The sequence below is a fragment of the Amblyomma mixtum genome, chromosome 4 (assembly GCF_055824585.1).
Source record: "Amblyomma mixtum isolate Tamu chromosome 4, ASM5582458v1, whole genome shotgun sequence".
Taxonomy (NCBI): Eukaryota; Metazoa; Arthropoda; class Arachnida; order Ixodida; family Ixodidae; genus Amblyomma; species Amblyomma mixtum.
In genome coordinates this window covers 128,656,503-128,673,515 of record NC_143015.1, presented here as the reverse complement: position 1 = coordinate 128,673,515, position 17,013 = coordinate 128,656,503, and the positions used below count along the sequence as shown (strand labels likewise).

The following is a 17,013-nucleotide window of genomic DNA, read 5'->3' as shown; positions in this document are numbered from 1 at the left end:
CGAGGACAGTCTCAATTAGCTGCTCAATTGTCTCATCGCACCCGCAGTTCTCACTCGTAGGAGAGTCTGCCATTGCGACTAAGTTAGAATAGGCATTTGTAAACGCCACTCCCAGCCACAGGCTACACAAAAGCGTGGCATCGCAGCGGGAGAGGTCGGACGGTGGATTGAGTTGAAGTAAGGGGTCGAGTCGGTGCGAATGACATGCCGATTTTCCAGGAGATGACTATGACGCTGGACACTAAATTGGATCAGTTTGGAATGAAATTCATTGGTATTTCTTTTGTATCGGAGCGAATGGCTAGCGCCTTCATACCCAGTAAATTTAAGCGACGATCTTCTTTATTTCTTTCGTTTTTCTAACTTTCAGTCCTATCTTGGTTCTTTGCTGATGTAGGCCATTTTCTTCCTATGCTCTAAAAGCTAAAATACTTTAATTACAGTGATGCTTCTTTTGTCATTCTGACAAAAGAAACATTTCGACATGTATGTATGTATGTATGTATGTATGTATGTATGTATGTATGTATGTATGGTTTTGTTTATGGGGTTTAACGTCCCAAAGCGACTAAGGCTATGAGAGACGCCGTAGTGGAGGGCTCCGGAAATTTCGACCACCTGGGGTTCTTTAACGTGCACTGACATCGCACAGCACACGGGCCTCTGGAATTTCTCCTCCAAAGAAATTCAGCCACCGCGGCCGGGATCGAACCCGCGTCTTTCGGGCCAGCAGCCGAGCACCATAACCACTCAGCCACCGCGGCGGGGTATACATGCATCATGTATGTATGTATGTATGTATGTATGTATGTATGTATGTATGTATGTATGTATGTATGTATGTATGTATGTATGTATGTATGTATGTATGTATGTATGTATGTATGTATGTATGTATGTATGTATGTACCCTTAGCGAAAAGAGGATGTGCTAAAAATGCATTGCAAACGTATTGTATTAATTTCATATTTATTTCGCATTTTTTTGTCCCTATGCTTAAACTGCAATACGAATGATTTCTAAGTATACTAGGAATAATATTTTAAACGTTCTTAAAACTACGTGAAAAGTACATTTTTGCCCGCTTAGCATATTTATAATGCATTAAAAATATAATAAAAATATACATTAGAAATATACTAAAAATATACATTTAATACATTAAAAATGTGTTTACTCGGGCTTAAAAAAAAGTCTGCTGGGCGGCTCCATGGAATGACCGGGTTAATTCATCAACTGGAGAACAAATCGTACACGGGTATTTATCATTAATCAACAGGAGTCTGATATTATAAGGTCACGTGATTGAATGGGAACGGCAGATACCTACATACAGCATACCAAGACGACAGCGACACAGCAAACAACAAATCCTACGACAGCGCTATACTTGGCTTGCCGTATATATACCTAGCGAAAGCGACGCGCTATTTTGCACGGTGATACCTTTTTTTGCGCAAATACTGTGGGCTTCCAAATTATCGCAGAAGTACCCTACTGGTCGCGTTCGAATCTGGGATTAATTGAGAACGGAATTGCTAGTTGAAACTTGCGTCAGGCACAGGTCAGGAGTCGAACTGTCAACCAACAGATGCATGGGCGTGTAAGGGAGCCGGTCTGCCCTGCCACACGGGGTCCTTTCCGCTGGCTTATTCGGACCCAGAAGTACCCAAGACGCTTTTGCTGGTATAATGCTATCACGTTCTCACACGGAAATGTTCGAATGACATTGAGTGGAATGGCATTCGAGAATAGGAATGACATTCGGACTCGATGGACTGCCGCGGTGCTGCACGACACTTTCGAAACGCATTCGAAAGCCTCAGCTCGTTTTCAGTGTACAGCGACGACGACGACGGCGGTCACACTAGTCCGACAACGACAGTATATATCACGCTGAACAACAGCATGTAATTATAGTGAAATATCTAGTTTACTATAATATGATTCTAGAGGGACACGTTTTTCAGGCCAACGACACCGACGAATCCGGTCGGCGGACGGTCAGCCTTGTCGGCGGCTGAGCGAGAGCACGGTGATGAGGCGGCGGTGTGTGCATGCTCGCGCTTCTAAATGAGCGAAACGAACGGCTATATTTCACGTGTGCATACCTGAACACTCACCAGCGATAAGCGCTTGCCAAATCAGTTTCAATCGACGACGGCTCTGTTCCCTTCCGCGACGACTAGGCCCAGCGAGTTCGCAGGGCTGGATCTGTGATTTCGGCGGTTGTGAAGAGCGAATCACAAGCTTTAGCGAATGCAAATGGTCACCAGGTGTAGTTTTGGCAACAGTGACCTGAAATCAACTATTGCTTACATCGCAGGGCACGCGTACGATGAACGGGAATCGCCGGTGTGACCCAGACTTCCGAACCGTGCTTTACGGCCAGCAGCAGTCGTCGCCGTCGCTAGCTTGTGGATAACAAGTTAGGCCGTTTCAGTTAAAGCGAACAGTCGCCATACATACTTCTGGATAAAGTAGTTTAAAAAAAAAGTACTGGTCACGTCGGAGAAAGCCGGGACAAGAAGCGAGAAGCGCCAGTCCTGCGCGATGCCAACAACCCGGCTTTCTCAGGCGTGCGATCGCATCATCGCTTCCCACACATTGTAGCACTGCGTAAACAATCACGAGTACAACCAGTAAAAAAGAAAACAGATTGTTTATTAGAACCAAAGCGCAGATTGCGTTTTATGTTATGTAAACAAGCGATGTAAACAACAGTATGAGTGCAGTCGTCCTCATCGGCGCACTCCCGGGGAAATTTCATGCTGACGCGGTTAATATTCATTGGCGTAATATTATCTTCAAGCACTCCCTTAGACAGAACACATGTAGCATCGTTAGATGACATTCGGCCGGAAGGCATTCGAAGCGCCCGTGTAGCAGGGGTATAAGTGGTGATCACCTTCCTGCTAGAAGTTACCATAAACGAAAGGATGACAAGAAAGGGAAAGTTTTCACTCTTCGCTGAAACGTCATTTCGAGCCCTAGATTGTTCCACGGTAGCTTGAAGTGTAATGCAAATATGTTTACGCGGACAACCCATTTGTTAGAATTTAAATATACTTCAGACGGATTAATTGCGTATTTACGAAAGTAAACTTTAAATAGATGGCCAGCACCAAAATGCGATGTCCCGAAACTCGATTTTGAGCATTAGATTGTTCAACGACAGCTTGTAGTGCGCTGCAAATATGCTAATGCGGACTGCCAATTTGCTAGAATTTCAGTGTTCTTTGGACGAATTAATTACGTATTTACGGAAGTACACTTCAAATACATTGACGACACGCAAATGCCATTTCCCGAAACACGATTTCGAGCACTCGACTGTTCATGGCAGCTAGAAGTGTGCAAAGACGTTTAAAAGGACTGCCCGTTTGTTAGGATTGAAATATATTTCGGATGAATTAATTTCATATTTACGAAAGTTCACTTTTAATACATTGACAAGATGCTAAAACTGCATACATATACGTTTACAAGGGCTGCCCGTTTTCTAGAATTGAAGTATACTTTCGATGAATTAATTTCATATTTCCGAAAATACACTTTTAATACACTGACAAGATGCTAAAACTGCATGCATATTTTTTCATGTATTTGAAAAGTGCTCGAAGTATGCTTTAAGTGAGGTATTTTTGGCACATTTTAAAAATATATTTCGAATACCAAGCATGAAATTTCAGAAACGTATTTCCTACATATTTTTAGTGCATTCATGAATACAAAATATGTTTAAAATACATTTTAAATAGACCTCCGTATATTCCAAACGTATTAGTTTTTGCTAAGGGTATGTATGTATGTATGTATGTATGTATGTATGTATGTATGTATGTATGTATGTATGTATGTATGTATGTATGTATGTATGTATGTATGTATGTATGTATGTATGTATGTATGTATGTATGTATGTATGTATGTATGTATGTATGTATGTATGTATGTATGTATGTATGATAGGAGCGTCCCCTTTGAAATGGGATTGTGGCAGTGGCCATCATGTTGGGATTTTTTTCTTTATTTTACTTTCATATTTTTATCGGTGTAATAAACTGGCCGTTAAATTGCTTTACCATCCAGCGCGTCTGCCGGCCGCCAATGGCGAACGGCACGCAAGTCAACAGGAATTTCTCTCATTTGTATTAGTGAAAAAGCCACCGAGCATTTCTAGACGCTGAGCTAACTTTGTGATAGCGATGATCTACTCCTGGTACGCGCTGTAAAATCTCACATCGTTCTTGCTCTCACACTGACAAGTTCCGACGGCCACAGAAAATCAGTGGGATGCTACAAACAATAAAAATTCCCCTCGGTAATTTAATGGGCAAATCAAAAACAGTTCTGCAGAATTTATGTGCTTTGGTTAAAGAGAAGGCAGCCTGATTGGGCGTTTGTCTTGTGTCATTCGGTGTCTCCCTCGCTCTCAAATTACAGTTAAAAGGCACGGTGCATCCACGCACGGCAGAGGAGGACACGTGTCTTCACCCCTCGAATCCACAAAGCGAATGCATTGTAATGCTTTCCAATAGGTTAGATTCGCCTCCTTTGTGCTATCACAATACGCCTAATACGCAACGCACGAGGCAAACTGACTGAATAAGATATCAGGTAACCATTTGCGACAGAGGTGGTTTGCCAGTCCAAGGTGCGTTCAAAAAACAATGAAACCATTTCTGTTCGCAATGAATTAAGGGTTACTTTTCACGGGCCTGGTTTAATAAATGGGCGACGTTTATTCAGCCGGAGAAAGGACGGTTCACTGTTCTTATTCGGGACAAGCTACAAATAAAAGATTCCGAGCAATACGTGCGAACACGATACGCGAGCGACATCAATTCTATCCTACTCTCCATAATTAGAACGAGACGAAGTTTTGCAACGTACATCGTTACTCGCTATGGTGACAGTAGCCCAACGGCTGAAAGTGGAGGATCACATGTCCTGCCTGGAAACATTCAATACACATGAGTTCAGGTAATCTGAGTCACCATTTGCACTGCAATTTTTTTTTTCATTTAGTTCGTGTTTCTATCGTATTAAGCGAGGGTCGCTGAAATGTCTATTGTCCGTGACCATGTAATCAATCTGTGCGTGGTCGCAGCACTCTTGGGAGCTGGGCTCACTCCATCTGCATATGAGTGCAGGCAATATTGTATTTCAAAGTAGTAGGCACAAAAGGGTTCTTTTTTTCTGTCTTTTTTTTTTCTCAAAAGGTTGGCAAAGCTGAATACGTCGCTTTTCCACTCACAATGACTCTACGCTCTGCAATTCGAACAATGTCGATGCGTATTTTTAATCAGTGTCCGTCCTGAAACAGAATGCTTTGTTCGAGGAGTGCTACCAGAGCTGCAGAAAATATGCCTAATAGTATAGTTGTTCTGGTTATTGAACATCGAATCAAAATAAGTGCGGAGCACAACCGTAGCTTAAGCCTTGATATGAGGAAAGCTTAATAATGTTCAACGCTCTGGAAAGGTAGGAGCTGTTTATCCGTGTTCTGGGAGTGCTAAGGGAGTGTATCCAACTAGGCAAAGAATAGTGACATCAAATTCGTACCACGGGAATGAACATACTCGAAAACAAGAATGGCTTTGAAAGCATCTGGTAGACGCTGTCAGGTTACAAACAGTTACCAATATCTTTCGAAAAAAAAAAGTGTATAACAGTTGCTTCCAGCCAGCACGTGGGCTATGGGGCCGGAACATGGAGGCTAATGCGAAGGTTAAAACTAAATTAAGGACAACGCACCGGCCTTTTCAGAGGGAAATTATATACAAGTAACCTCAAAGACATACAGTATGTGTCACACTTAGAGGGAACACGGCAATGCGCTACAGCCGCTCTTCGCAATGCGCAGCCTCTGAGAGCCTGCGAGAATGGGCTGCACCATCCGCATGCGTGGAAAGAACAGCCGGCCGTGAGCACTGCGCATGCGCCTTTTCCATCGCCGTTTCCCGCTGTCGGCGGCAGCGAATCGCGAAGCACGGCGGCCACGCATTGCCGTGTTCAATTTAAGTATGACACATACTGTACCAAAAAAAAGCGCAACGTGGATAAGGGAAGAAGCTCGAGTTGATGATATAGTACAGGAAATTAACAGAAAAGGGAACATGCGCGGAGCGTGTGACGCGGGAAACAGTTAGCCGATGGTTTGCTAAGGGTAACAAAGGAGTGCATTCCAAAGGAGTGGAATGCAAAGTTAGCAGGGGGCGGCAGAAAATCAGGCCCGTAGATGAGATAAGGAAGTTTTGCGGACTACAGGATGGTTACAACTGACGCAGGACAAATTTAATCGGAGGCCAGTGGAAGAAGCCAGTGGGCATATCTGCGCTGCTGTTGGTGCTGATGAGGATGACGATGATGTAGGTTTAAACATTTCAACCATCAATCGCATTATGGAGGCGGGCTAGCGCTACCATCTAACACATAGATCCACATTTTTGGTAAAGGCTTTGTAGTTTCTATGAAGGTGTTGATTAAGGGGGGGGGGGGACAGCTTAAGGAGTTAGTTTGGAGGTCCTGTTTAAATCATTATGCAATTAACTTTCCTTTGTAATCCATCCCTCCATAAATAAATAACGTTTCCGTTGCTTTCAAAGACTGCTTGTTTCTTTCGCTTGTGTGTGTGCGTGTGCCTGGTCCAAACAGGGCAAGCCTGAGTGCGCTCAATGTGACCTCATCGGTCAACCGCTTCATGGCCTGCGTGACGCGGGAGAGCCACCCCCCAGACTCCATTAACGGCTTATTGATCGCCCTCGCCCTTACACTGCCCCAGGGGATCAGTTATCGCGTCGCTGCTTTGAAACATGCAGTATTTGGCGCAACAGGCTCCTGATGAGGCCACAAAACAAGACAAAAACAATGAGGCAGCAGGGAGGGGGGGGGGGGGGTCAGATTTCACTTTCGGTTAAGGTAATTCGATTTGTTTGTTCCGGCGGTGCGAAGCTGTATCGCGTAGCAGACGACAGGTCACGCGCTGCAGACGATAGATTTTGGCTAGCAGGCGATAGATTATCGAAGCTGTTTCGTCATACCGGCTTGTAAATATCCCACAGGACTTTCACTTAAAGGGTGACTAAAAAACACAAGGCAGGTAAAAGTGGTAGCTCCATCGTTCGTGAAAACTTCGAAACTGCCTTTGGAAATGCGTGGGATTGAACTCGAAGTTTCCGGAATGAAGCAATTAAAAAACGTTCTTGTGAAACGCCCTGAAGATAGCTTGTAACTAAATGATGCACTTTAAGTGGTAAAAAAGCTCGAAGCTTCGAACGTCGAAATGGTTTCCTCTCCTGATGCGCTGTATATCCTTGCCGGCCTTGCGCTGTATATCCTTGTTTGTGCCACGTAGCGCCTACCTAGGTGCTCTGTAAACAGTTTTTTTGTGTGTATACACACACATATATATATGTGTATATATCCTTTCTGTACATAACCATGTAGAATAAATGCCATGACAGAAATGTCGTGGCGGACTGGCGGCGTCCCCGTCTCGCACGCTAGCGGCTCGCGTTCGGTTCCCACTTAGTGTGTAATTTTGTTTTATTTCCTTATGGTTGGCCTTTCGAGCGGACACTTTTGCGAACAGTCTCTGTCTGAAACTTCCGTCCACGCCACTCATAGAACTGGCGAACGGATCGCGAGGCAACACTGCGAGAAGGTATCTTCCAGAGAATACGCATCCCGAGAACTTTCGCTGTCTGCTGCTTGTCTACAACGCAGGCGAATTTTGATTAGCCTTCCAAAATCGGCCAACATGAAAGTGATCACTCATTTACTATGCACAGGACAATTTTGTTTTTACTGTTGGAAAATTTCCAGCGCGCACAGGACAGGAACAAAGAAGAGAACACAACAAGCGCTGACTCGCAACTAAGCGTTTATTCGCAAACGCAGAAAATATATGCTCCCAGAAAAAAAAAACCCTCAAAACGTATGCAATCACGCAGGCGCGTCGAGATATGAAAATTCCCGTTCATGCAGGACAACAGATGGGTCACTAACACATGTAGGCTGTTTTTTTTGTAGATATGATAGGCTGATACCTCTCTTGTCAATTGTTTAGGATGCCTAAACAAAACAGTTGTTTTGTTTGTGGTGGTGTTCTCTTCTTTGTACCTGTCCTGTGTGCGCTGGAAATTTTCCAACATGCTGTACCAACTCGCTCGATTGTCAGTTTTACTACAGTTTATTTTTACTTGTGCATGAACATTGCGAAAGAAATAAAGTGGTCATGTCTTCGGAGCAGAACTGCCTGCTGAAGAAAACGCTCTTCACTCATGCTTAGGGAATAATCGTTGACCGCTGACTAATAAGGGATCCCGTTGTATTGTCGTTGTGACTTTGTTGGTCTCAAGGAAAGACGCTGGTAACGGGTCCATCGAGAGATGGGAGTGGAGGCGAGAGCCGCCGTCCCTCTCCTTCCGTTGCGGTAACTTGCAGCTGTATGCGTTAGACAAGACCGCTTTGCGCATGTCCCAAATAAACGCCACGGCGGTTGCTAATTTCCGAGCGAACCCGAGAACCCTTGTCCTAACCGCGCCTGCACTGGGATTAACAACAATGCCCGCTTTAGAATCTCTTCGGGGAAGCTTGCATGCCAGTCGTGGCATTTGCAATCGGATTCTAACGGAGCGTTCTTCGCCCACTGCTGTCTGACTCGAGCTTTTCAGGGTGCCTTTGACGTAATTGTGCCTCTCATTTGGAGCGCATCTGGGTTAATCCCACCACGCGTGCCCTTTCGTGTGCTGCTTCCCACTCTTAACAAAGTGGGTGTATAGTACACGGCAAACCTGCCAATGAGTCGAGTGTGGTGGCGGCTTCACTTAGATCTCAGTGTTCTAAATCTCAGTTCCCTGATAATGTAACTGAGATTAATGTATCAGTACGACCAATAGACCCTGCTTAGGTTCGATGCTTCTGTTGAGTAGTATTAATTTATTCCTTACGTTCAAGTTTTAGACCCGACGTAATCGAGCCCGTATATACCCTGCAATTCTGGACAAAAACACGTTTTAATGGAAAAGCCTTTATGTACGCAATTTTTTCATATATTGTCAAATTTCACTATAAATATCATTGATATTGATATCATTGATAAATATCATTGGCAATATACACTGATATTCCATCGACAGGCTTGCATTTTGTTTTGCTATTAACGTTTCTGCTGTTGTCAAAAATGGTCCCCATTAGTTTTCTATGGTAGCTTAACTTCTCCAATGTAAGCGATGGAAAAACTTTAAGAGCCGCATTTTGCTAAGCATCGGAAGAATGGACCATTGCTTTCAATATTTCCATAACAGTACCATACAATACCCCAATGTTCAAAATTTTTGTAAACGAAAGCTGGACTTGAAATAAGGGAGTAATTACTCATTGACATCCACCCAAGCGCAGCCATACGGCTGCAAAGGAAAGCTGTACAGCTTTCTCAGAAACTCCGCAGTTAAAGAAAAATTCGTCCTGGTCCGGGGTTCGAGCCTGGAAGGAGTAATTACTCCCTTATTACAAATCTACTCCAACTTGGGGGATTCCACTAAACATTTGACCAAAGCTGGAGTTGAGTACGGTCAACAAAGTTTCCTTGTGATTATGGTCTGCTGTGTAACGCATGTAATTCAGCGAATGCGGTCTCTGAGCTGCTCGCTGTCTTTTGCTTATGACCAAGACCTATTTACTATGTGCCAACCTAATTTATATCACAACAGTGGCAACGGACGCACGGCAAAGTGCCTGGTGCTGGTGACGTGCCAACACGTGACCATCACGTGACCGGTAACGGGACCGTGGATCTATGACGTCACATGACCGAATGTGTTGGCTGTGTGCGCTTTAAATCCTTTGGCGAGTGCTCCGTATAAGAGCTTTCCTTTGAATAAGAACAGATCTTGCCGTTTGACTGCTGTACTGCCAAGTTGAAAGAGGGGGCAGGACCCTTGACAAGCTTGCTAGCTTTTCGTCCTTTCTCCTCTATTTCAGAGCAAAGAAAAAGCTGATTGATTGATTGATTGATTGATTGATTGATTGATTGATTGATTGATTGGTCGGTCGGTCGGTCGGTCGGTCGGTCGGTCGGTCGGTCGGTCGGTCGGTTAAAACATGAATTCGGAGGTATGTACAGAACAGTAGTGGGTGGTTTCCCTGCAACCATTTCGGTAAACATTTCAAAACCTGCTGCCACGTGTCTGCGAATGTGTCTCAACTTTTGTATCAATATGTGTACAGCACCAACGGTATATGACAAGGAGCCCCTTACTTTCGCGCAACAACCGATTGCGCCTCCGATATGAGCAACTAGTGTGATTTCCTTTGCTGGTCCTTTAGCTCTGGAGTCACCTTCCCTGAATGCATTTGGCAGTTATACGCAAAAGTAGAAAGCAAGTTTGGCTCTTAAGCTCAAGGTGTCCCGTCAAACTGCATGCACCCGTGGAAAATTTCCACCTATAAGCACTCAGAAGCCGATGAACTTTCACTACGAGCCCTAATGAGCACTGCACTGAAGTAAGTGAGTTGTGTAGAGACGCGTTGCTCAACTGTAGCCACGCGTTATTAACTGCGAACGCGCATCCGTTGGCTTAACGACACGACGATCCGCGCCCGGATCACTTTGGACGTCACCGATGCGTGCAGATGAATCTTCCAGCTAACCCCTTAAGCGAGCGCCAAGCATTTATACGGCAAACACTTTTCCCCGAAGGGTGTCGATGAGTGGGGTATGCTGGCGGTAAAAGTGGTTCTAATAGACGTCATCCTAACGCAAATCTATATGCTCCTACGGGTCGTCACGCCTGCCGTGTTTGTTTATTTTTTCTTTGCTCTTGTAGCGGTGGGGGCCGGAGGTAGCTGTAAGTGACACTTCTCGATTGAACTCGAGCGCAGAGAGATGATTAGGTCATCGGCGCGTAAACGATGGTAGCTTCGAACGCTGCCGAAGCTGGGCCTGCGCAGGTGTGAGGAGGCGAAGTCGTCACTTGAGCCTGCTGGTAGTGGTTGTGTGTCATGCACGAACGAAACTCTGGACTGTGCAGCGATATTGATGCGTTGCATGGATAAGAAGGAATGAGGTGTTCGAGAGCACGGCCGTGGTGCAGAAGTAATTGCCGACACAGGTGTGGGTTGGCAGGACTTTCTTTCTTCCTTTGCTCGTTTCTTTATTTCTTCGTTTACTTCTTTCTTACTTTCATTCTTACCTTCCGTCCTCTCTCTCTTTGTTCTTTCTTTCTCGTTTTATTTTCTTCTTGCTTTTTTATCCTTTTCTTGCTTTCTTTCCTATACCTTGTGCTTGGCAGATGATGGCCTTAGTTGCCTATGTGCCATTAAACCCAACACACACACACTCTTTCTTTCTTTCCTTACATGTTTGCACCGCTCCTTTCTTTCCCAACAAGGTGTGGAATGAAGGCGGCCGATTTAACTGCACTGAGGGAACGATGTTATATTCGGGGAATTTTAAAGGTGCACTGAAGAGGATTCTGAACTTGTCTTTTTGCCGCTGGAACTCGATCCACACGTTCCTAGCATTCTTAGAAACAGTGACTTATTGCCCTGTGTGGCCGATTTCCCTAATTAAATCGAATTAACGTCCGGCTCCCGCCATTTTTTTTTAATTCTGCCTCGTACGAGGGGCGGAGTCGACCAACGCGTGAAGTTCCTTGCAGCCAGCTCCGTGGAGGCTTTGCTTTCGCTTTATTTTGTTTTTTTAGGTTTCCGCGAATAAATAGTTTCATTCGCAGATAATATAGCCGCAAAATAAGCCCGCAGAAATAAAAATACGCGCGGACTATTTGCTACTACGGACTACTACGTATTACTCCGCCGATACAGAGCGGCAAGCCGCCACGGGACTGGGTGAAAGGCACTCCACGCGTTGGTCGACTCCGCCCACCGTACGAGGGAGAATTCAAAAAAAAAAGGGCGGGAGCCGGACGTTAATTCAATTTAATTTGGGAAATCGGCTACACAGGGCAATAAGTCGCAGTTTATAAGAATGCTAGGAACGTGTAGATCGAGTTCCCGCGGCAAAAAGACAAGTTCAGATTCCTCTTCAGTGCACCTTTAAGAGTATAATCTGGTTAATATGGCTCTTGATGCATTTTGTCAGAGAATTTTCAGAATCAAAATTTTCTCGATTTTTTTTTAAAAATTGGTTTGTTTTTTAAACTGCCGCAGGGAGAAACGGTCAGAAACAAAGATCTTTGAGGGCAATTTGAGGAAATTTTAGGTTATAGTATGGATTATCAATGCACGCAAGCACCTTGAGGAACCCGCGATTGCCTGCGCAAGGAACTGCAGTTGGACATGCGAAGGAATTATTTCTGAACGCTTTTTGCATGGCACTGGAAAGAGCAGCTACACTCATTTAACGTGAAAAGTGTGCAGATTGCCTTCAAAGGCGATGCTTTAAAAACCAATCAATGCCCACCTCTAGTTGCTACCTGAAATAAACTTGCCTGATGACACACACTTCTTGCTGGCCCTGTTTTGCTTGATCTTGTGGACTATTTTTTTTTTGTTGAAAATTTACGTTGCTTTCACCGGGTTGATCGGAGGCGCACGGGAGAGGCCTTTCCCCTGCAGTGGGCGTAGTCAGGCTGATGATGATGACGACCATGCTTTCAGTGATCTGCAGCCAGAACGAACGTTTTATTTCCTGTTTTGCGTACATTGCGTGGTAGAGTGTTGCGAGAAATTTTTCCCGCTTTCAACGTGTTTGCGTGCTCTTAATCAGTTTACTCGCTTGTGCTTAAAGGGACACTGAGGAGAGCACTATTAATATATTTTTTATAGCAAAATCCGATAGTTCGGCATGTCATGGCTTTGTTGCCACTTGGCCGGCAGCGAAAAATGCATTTATTTCTAAGAAATTTGGATTCGAAGTTGAAAAGGTTTTTCCCGCCGCTGTGATTCAAACTTGGGATTCGGCTATGACGACAGAGGACTAAGTGACGTGAAACATGACGTGACATGGCGTGATGCAGACTCCGTGATTTCTGGCGGCCAGCAGTGCGGCCTAGCAGCAGCCGAAAAGAAAGCTACCGCCGGCCGCACGTTGAAGGCATCTATCGGCTATTGCGGCCGTCGCTACAGTCGCTTCGCTTACGTTTGCACCGGCGTTTTGCGAGCGTTACGATGGATCTCGTTCTCGAAGTCGTCAACGAAGTTCTCGCAAATAGACACCTTTAGCATACCGTGTACCTTGATACCGCTAGCGGAATACCGGGAGCCCGCCTAACGCCGGCGAGCAGGCGCTGATTGGTCCCGATGCTTCAGGCGAGCGCGTAGATGCCCGGCACGTGGCGCCATCTGGCGACGTCAAGGAGATTTGCGCATGCATTGGCTGCGCCTCAGTGATTTGTGCTTCTCGTGTCCTAGCGTTGCTAGAACCATTGGTTCTAGCAACACTGTTTTGTTATATGACGTCATGACGCTTGTACTTGCGAGTTTGGCCTGTGGCGGCGATACCTGTATTTTGGTTCTTGCTCTTTTCTACGTTACAAGAGCTTTGTTGTCAGTATGAGTGGCGTTTTTGTAATCAGGAGCTGGTATTCTGTCGATACAAGCCAACTTCAATTTCTCCTCAGTGTCCCTTTAAGAATGGCCCTGCTAGGCTTTCGAATGGATGCGCAATTTTACTGCTGCTGCTGGGTAATCGGCGCGCAACCGCAAATCCAAGTACGCAATTCATCAAGAAACTTCAAGCCCACATATTGGCTGTTTATTATCGAACTTGTAATTATGCTCAGAATCCGCTTATTGCGGAACTTGCAGCGTAATAAAAAGACGGCTCAAGACGAGTTGAGAACACTTGGCTGTTATTGTGATCGGCTTGTGTCTGCCCATTCGTGGCTTTATTTCTTTAAGCTGGATCATCAAGTAATTTTTCCTTTATTTATTTATTTAGAATACGCCTCAAAAGTCACAGGTATGCGGTACTGCATGACGGATAGCGGTATTACATAAAAAAGGATACATCAGTTAATACACCTGATATTGTGTACTTCGAGATTATGAGCCGTCCTCACCTTCGTATCCTTATAAATTGTTCATCATGTTTTATGGGTTTATTATTTAGTTTTTAATTCATGCACCCTGTATCTGCAGGCAAAAATTGTTGATAAATTCTCTTTTAAAATAAAATGCACATTTACTCGTATGTTGCTGGATTGCCGAATTAGTGCCTTTTACTCCCGTCTGCGGCATTTGGGCACGGAAGTCGCATTACTGCAGATTCTTTTATGCGTCGAAGCTAAGCTGGTGCCTTAAATATGGCGACATGAGAACGGAGAACTCCGAATATCGACACCAGTGGTTGTTCTAACGTGCGCTCGCATCGCACAGCGCGCTTGCTTGCTTGCGGTGTCCCATGCGTGCGCGTCCGACGAATCCGGACATAGAACGAGCCACTCCGACCTCAACAGGCCGAGAAAGCCTACCAAATTATCGTCGGAAGTATTTTCAGCTCCCATTAAATGCAATATCAAGTTGGCGACAAGCGCTTTCATTCGCTCCATGATTTTGTGATAGGTAGGAGATTGGGCGTTGGGCTTTGCTTTTTTTCTTAAGAACTTTCCCTGGCATGCAGGGGCGCAAAGCAGGCATTGATACCTACGATTTCGATTCGGTTTCGAAAAAAAAGAAAGACAAATATTTCTCAAGCCGTTGACGTGAAACGCAATGAGCCAGTCGGGCTTTCGGGATCGTCCAGTTGTTCACCTCTCGCATGGCTGGTGCCGCCCTCTATAGGCCGTGAAACTTAAGAATAGTCAACGCGTCGACTTCCCTTTGTTCACTGTATATACTCAACTTGAGGAAATAAGTCGTTGAGGATATATCTGTCATCACAGATGGGTAGATCATTAACAATGCGCCTCGGTATCGGCATGACGGAAGGTACGCGCTCCAACTCCGTCATCACCAAGAGCGTGCCTAGACGTAGGTGAAGCTACAACCTTTGACACGTCAATCAAAATTTGTTGAAATTCGCTCATTGGCTGGAGGGAGGTGACGACACAAGACCGGAGCATTACCATTGGCTGGTGGAAAGTGACGTCACCAAGCGGCAGCATTCCCGTTGGCTGGACGGAATTGGCGTCACGAGACGGGAAGTGGCGTCAGAAGACCGGAATTGACGTCAATTTTGGTTAAAAAACAATACCATGTTTAACGCTGTCGCCTTGCGAACACATAATAGAATTAGGCGTCCCTATTAAGTTTTGTTTTTGTTTCCTTATCAGTACTTTATTGTGTTTTTATTATGCGTTGTTTTATTGTGTGTCTTTTGATGTTTCCTCGCAACAAACTTACGTTTTTACTTTGCCTGTTTGCGTTTTGTTCATTTTTTGTTTTCCCTTTTGTTTCTTTTCATTTTCCTTGCGCGCATGGTGTCGTTCCGTTTCGGTGGCACCGCGTGTTAGGTGCGAGCGGCCGCCGATGCTCAAGCGAGGCGAGAGCAGCAGCGCGGAGTGGCGTAGCTTCGACCACGGCCGTCCGGACTCGGACGAAGAGAACGAGCACGACGGCACACAGGACCAAGACGAAGAGACCGCCGAGGTGTCCGACCCAAAGTTCGTACTCCCTTCTTTCGAGCCATCTTTAGCCGGCCGTCGCGCTGCTCGGCATTACGGCTTGAGTAAGCATTAGTTAAAGCACGTCGTAGCCACTGGCTTAACTGCAGCAACGAAAAGGGCTTCACGAATTATAGAATTCTGGAATATTGAAAGTGCAGGAGAAGACAAGGGACGACAGGGCTGAATTTTGAATGTCTAGAGTGAATGGGGCGTTGCTTTTCTCTGAAGTGAGGGTCTATTCGGACAATTTTTCTCGTTTTTAGGGAACTTCAGGCGTAAAATTTGGCAAGAAGGGAATATTCCTGGGTATTAGAAGAATGTTAACAACGAATTTTCTCGTTTTTTCTAATACAGCTTCTGGGAAAAGGAGCTAGAAATAGGGATTTTTTTGTTTACTTAAGGTTCGTTGGTTGGTTTATGGGGTTTAACGTCCCGAAGCGACTAAGGCTAGGAGAGACGCCGTTGTGGAGGGCTCCGGAAATTTCGACCACCTGGGGTTCTTTGCACTGACATCGCACAGTACACGGGCCTCGAATTTCTCCTCCAAAGAAATTCAGCCGCCGCGGACGGGATTGAACCCGCGTCTTTCGGGACAGCAGCCGAGCACCATAGCCACTGAGCCACCGCGGCGGCGTTTACTTAAGGGAATTTTCAGTTACTGCATAGATTATCACAGTTTCATAGTCATTTGTACCTATATGTGCTTTATTTTTTTGTTTGTAATGTTGTCACAAAGGCAAGTAGCACAACAATATAATCATTGTATGCCAACAAATGCGGCAAGGCGACGGGTGCAATATGTATGAGGTGGAAAGGAGCACAAAATTGAGAAATTAATCTATGTAGTGTTTATCGTATAGCGTGTTTCGAAATGCTGCCGAAAGCAAATCAGATATTTTATTTGCAAGGTGATGAACCTAATCGACCATGTATTTTGAAACTGCCGGTGTCAGTGCAAAAATTCATCGCTATATGAGCTACCCCGAGCTGTTAACATGCCCTGTTCCGTCTAGGAATCGTTTAATCCGATTTTAAACTTTCTGAAAAATGTCATGACGTGTGCTGCACCATCAAACCCGCTTTCTGACAGTTCGGCCTGGGTAGCCAGCCAGTCGATTTGCTTTGGTTTCGTGCATTTAGCAGTCGTCGAATATGCTTCCGAAAATTCTGTAAGCGTCACGGTCTGCCTGCTATGCGTAACAAGTACAGTCATACCGAGAGACCCTGGTTTGTTTTAGTTGCTTGCCCCAGCAAGACTTTTGCGCGCCACCTAGTCCGTCTACTAAGCGTTACAGATTGCTGATCGTAAAAGACGTAAATAAGCACAAAATATTCACTGGCTTTTCAAAGCTGGGATCGCTTCTGTCAATTTTTAGGGAATTATTTTCGAATTTTAGTGTTTCATTTAGCGTTACAAAGTGTAGTAATGAAACA

At 45.0% G+C, this 17,013-nt stretch overlaps 1 protein-coding gene across 9 annotated transcripts in view; it reads left to right on the top strand.

Moving 5' to 3' along the window:
• Positions 1 to 17,013, top strand: part of LOC149348194 (BAI1-associated protein 3-like) — a 397,925-nt gene that overhangs the window by 107,846 nt on the left and 273,066 nt on the right. For 8 of the 9 annotated variants that reach the window (XM_089587976.1, XM_089587979.1, XM_089587977.1 and 5 more), the window contains exon 2: positions 15,427 to 15,576. The exons of the other annotated variant lie outside the window; for it this stretch is intronic. In XM_089587976.1, coding sequence (XP_089444102.1) covers positions 15,427 to 15,576 — 150 coding nt within the window. The remainder of the gene's footprint in view (positions 1 to 15,426; positions 15,577 to 17,013) is intronic. 9 annotated transcript variants of the gene reach the window in all.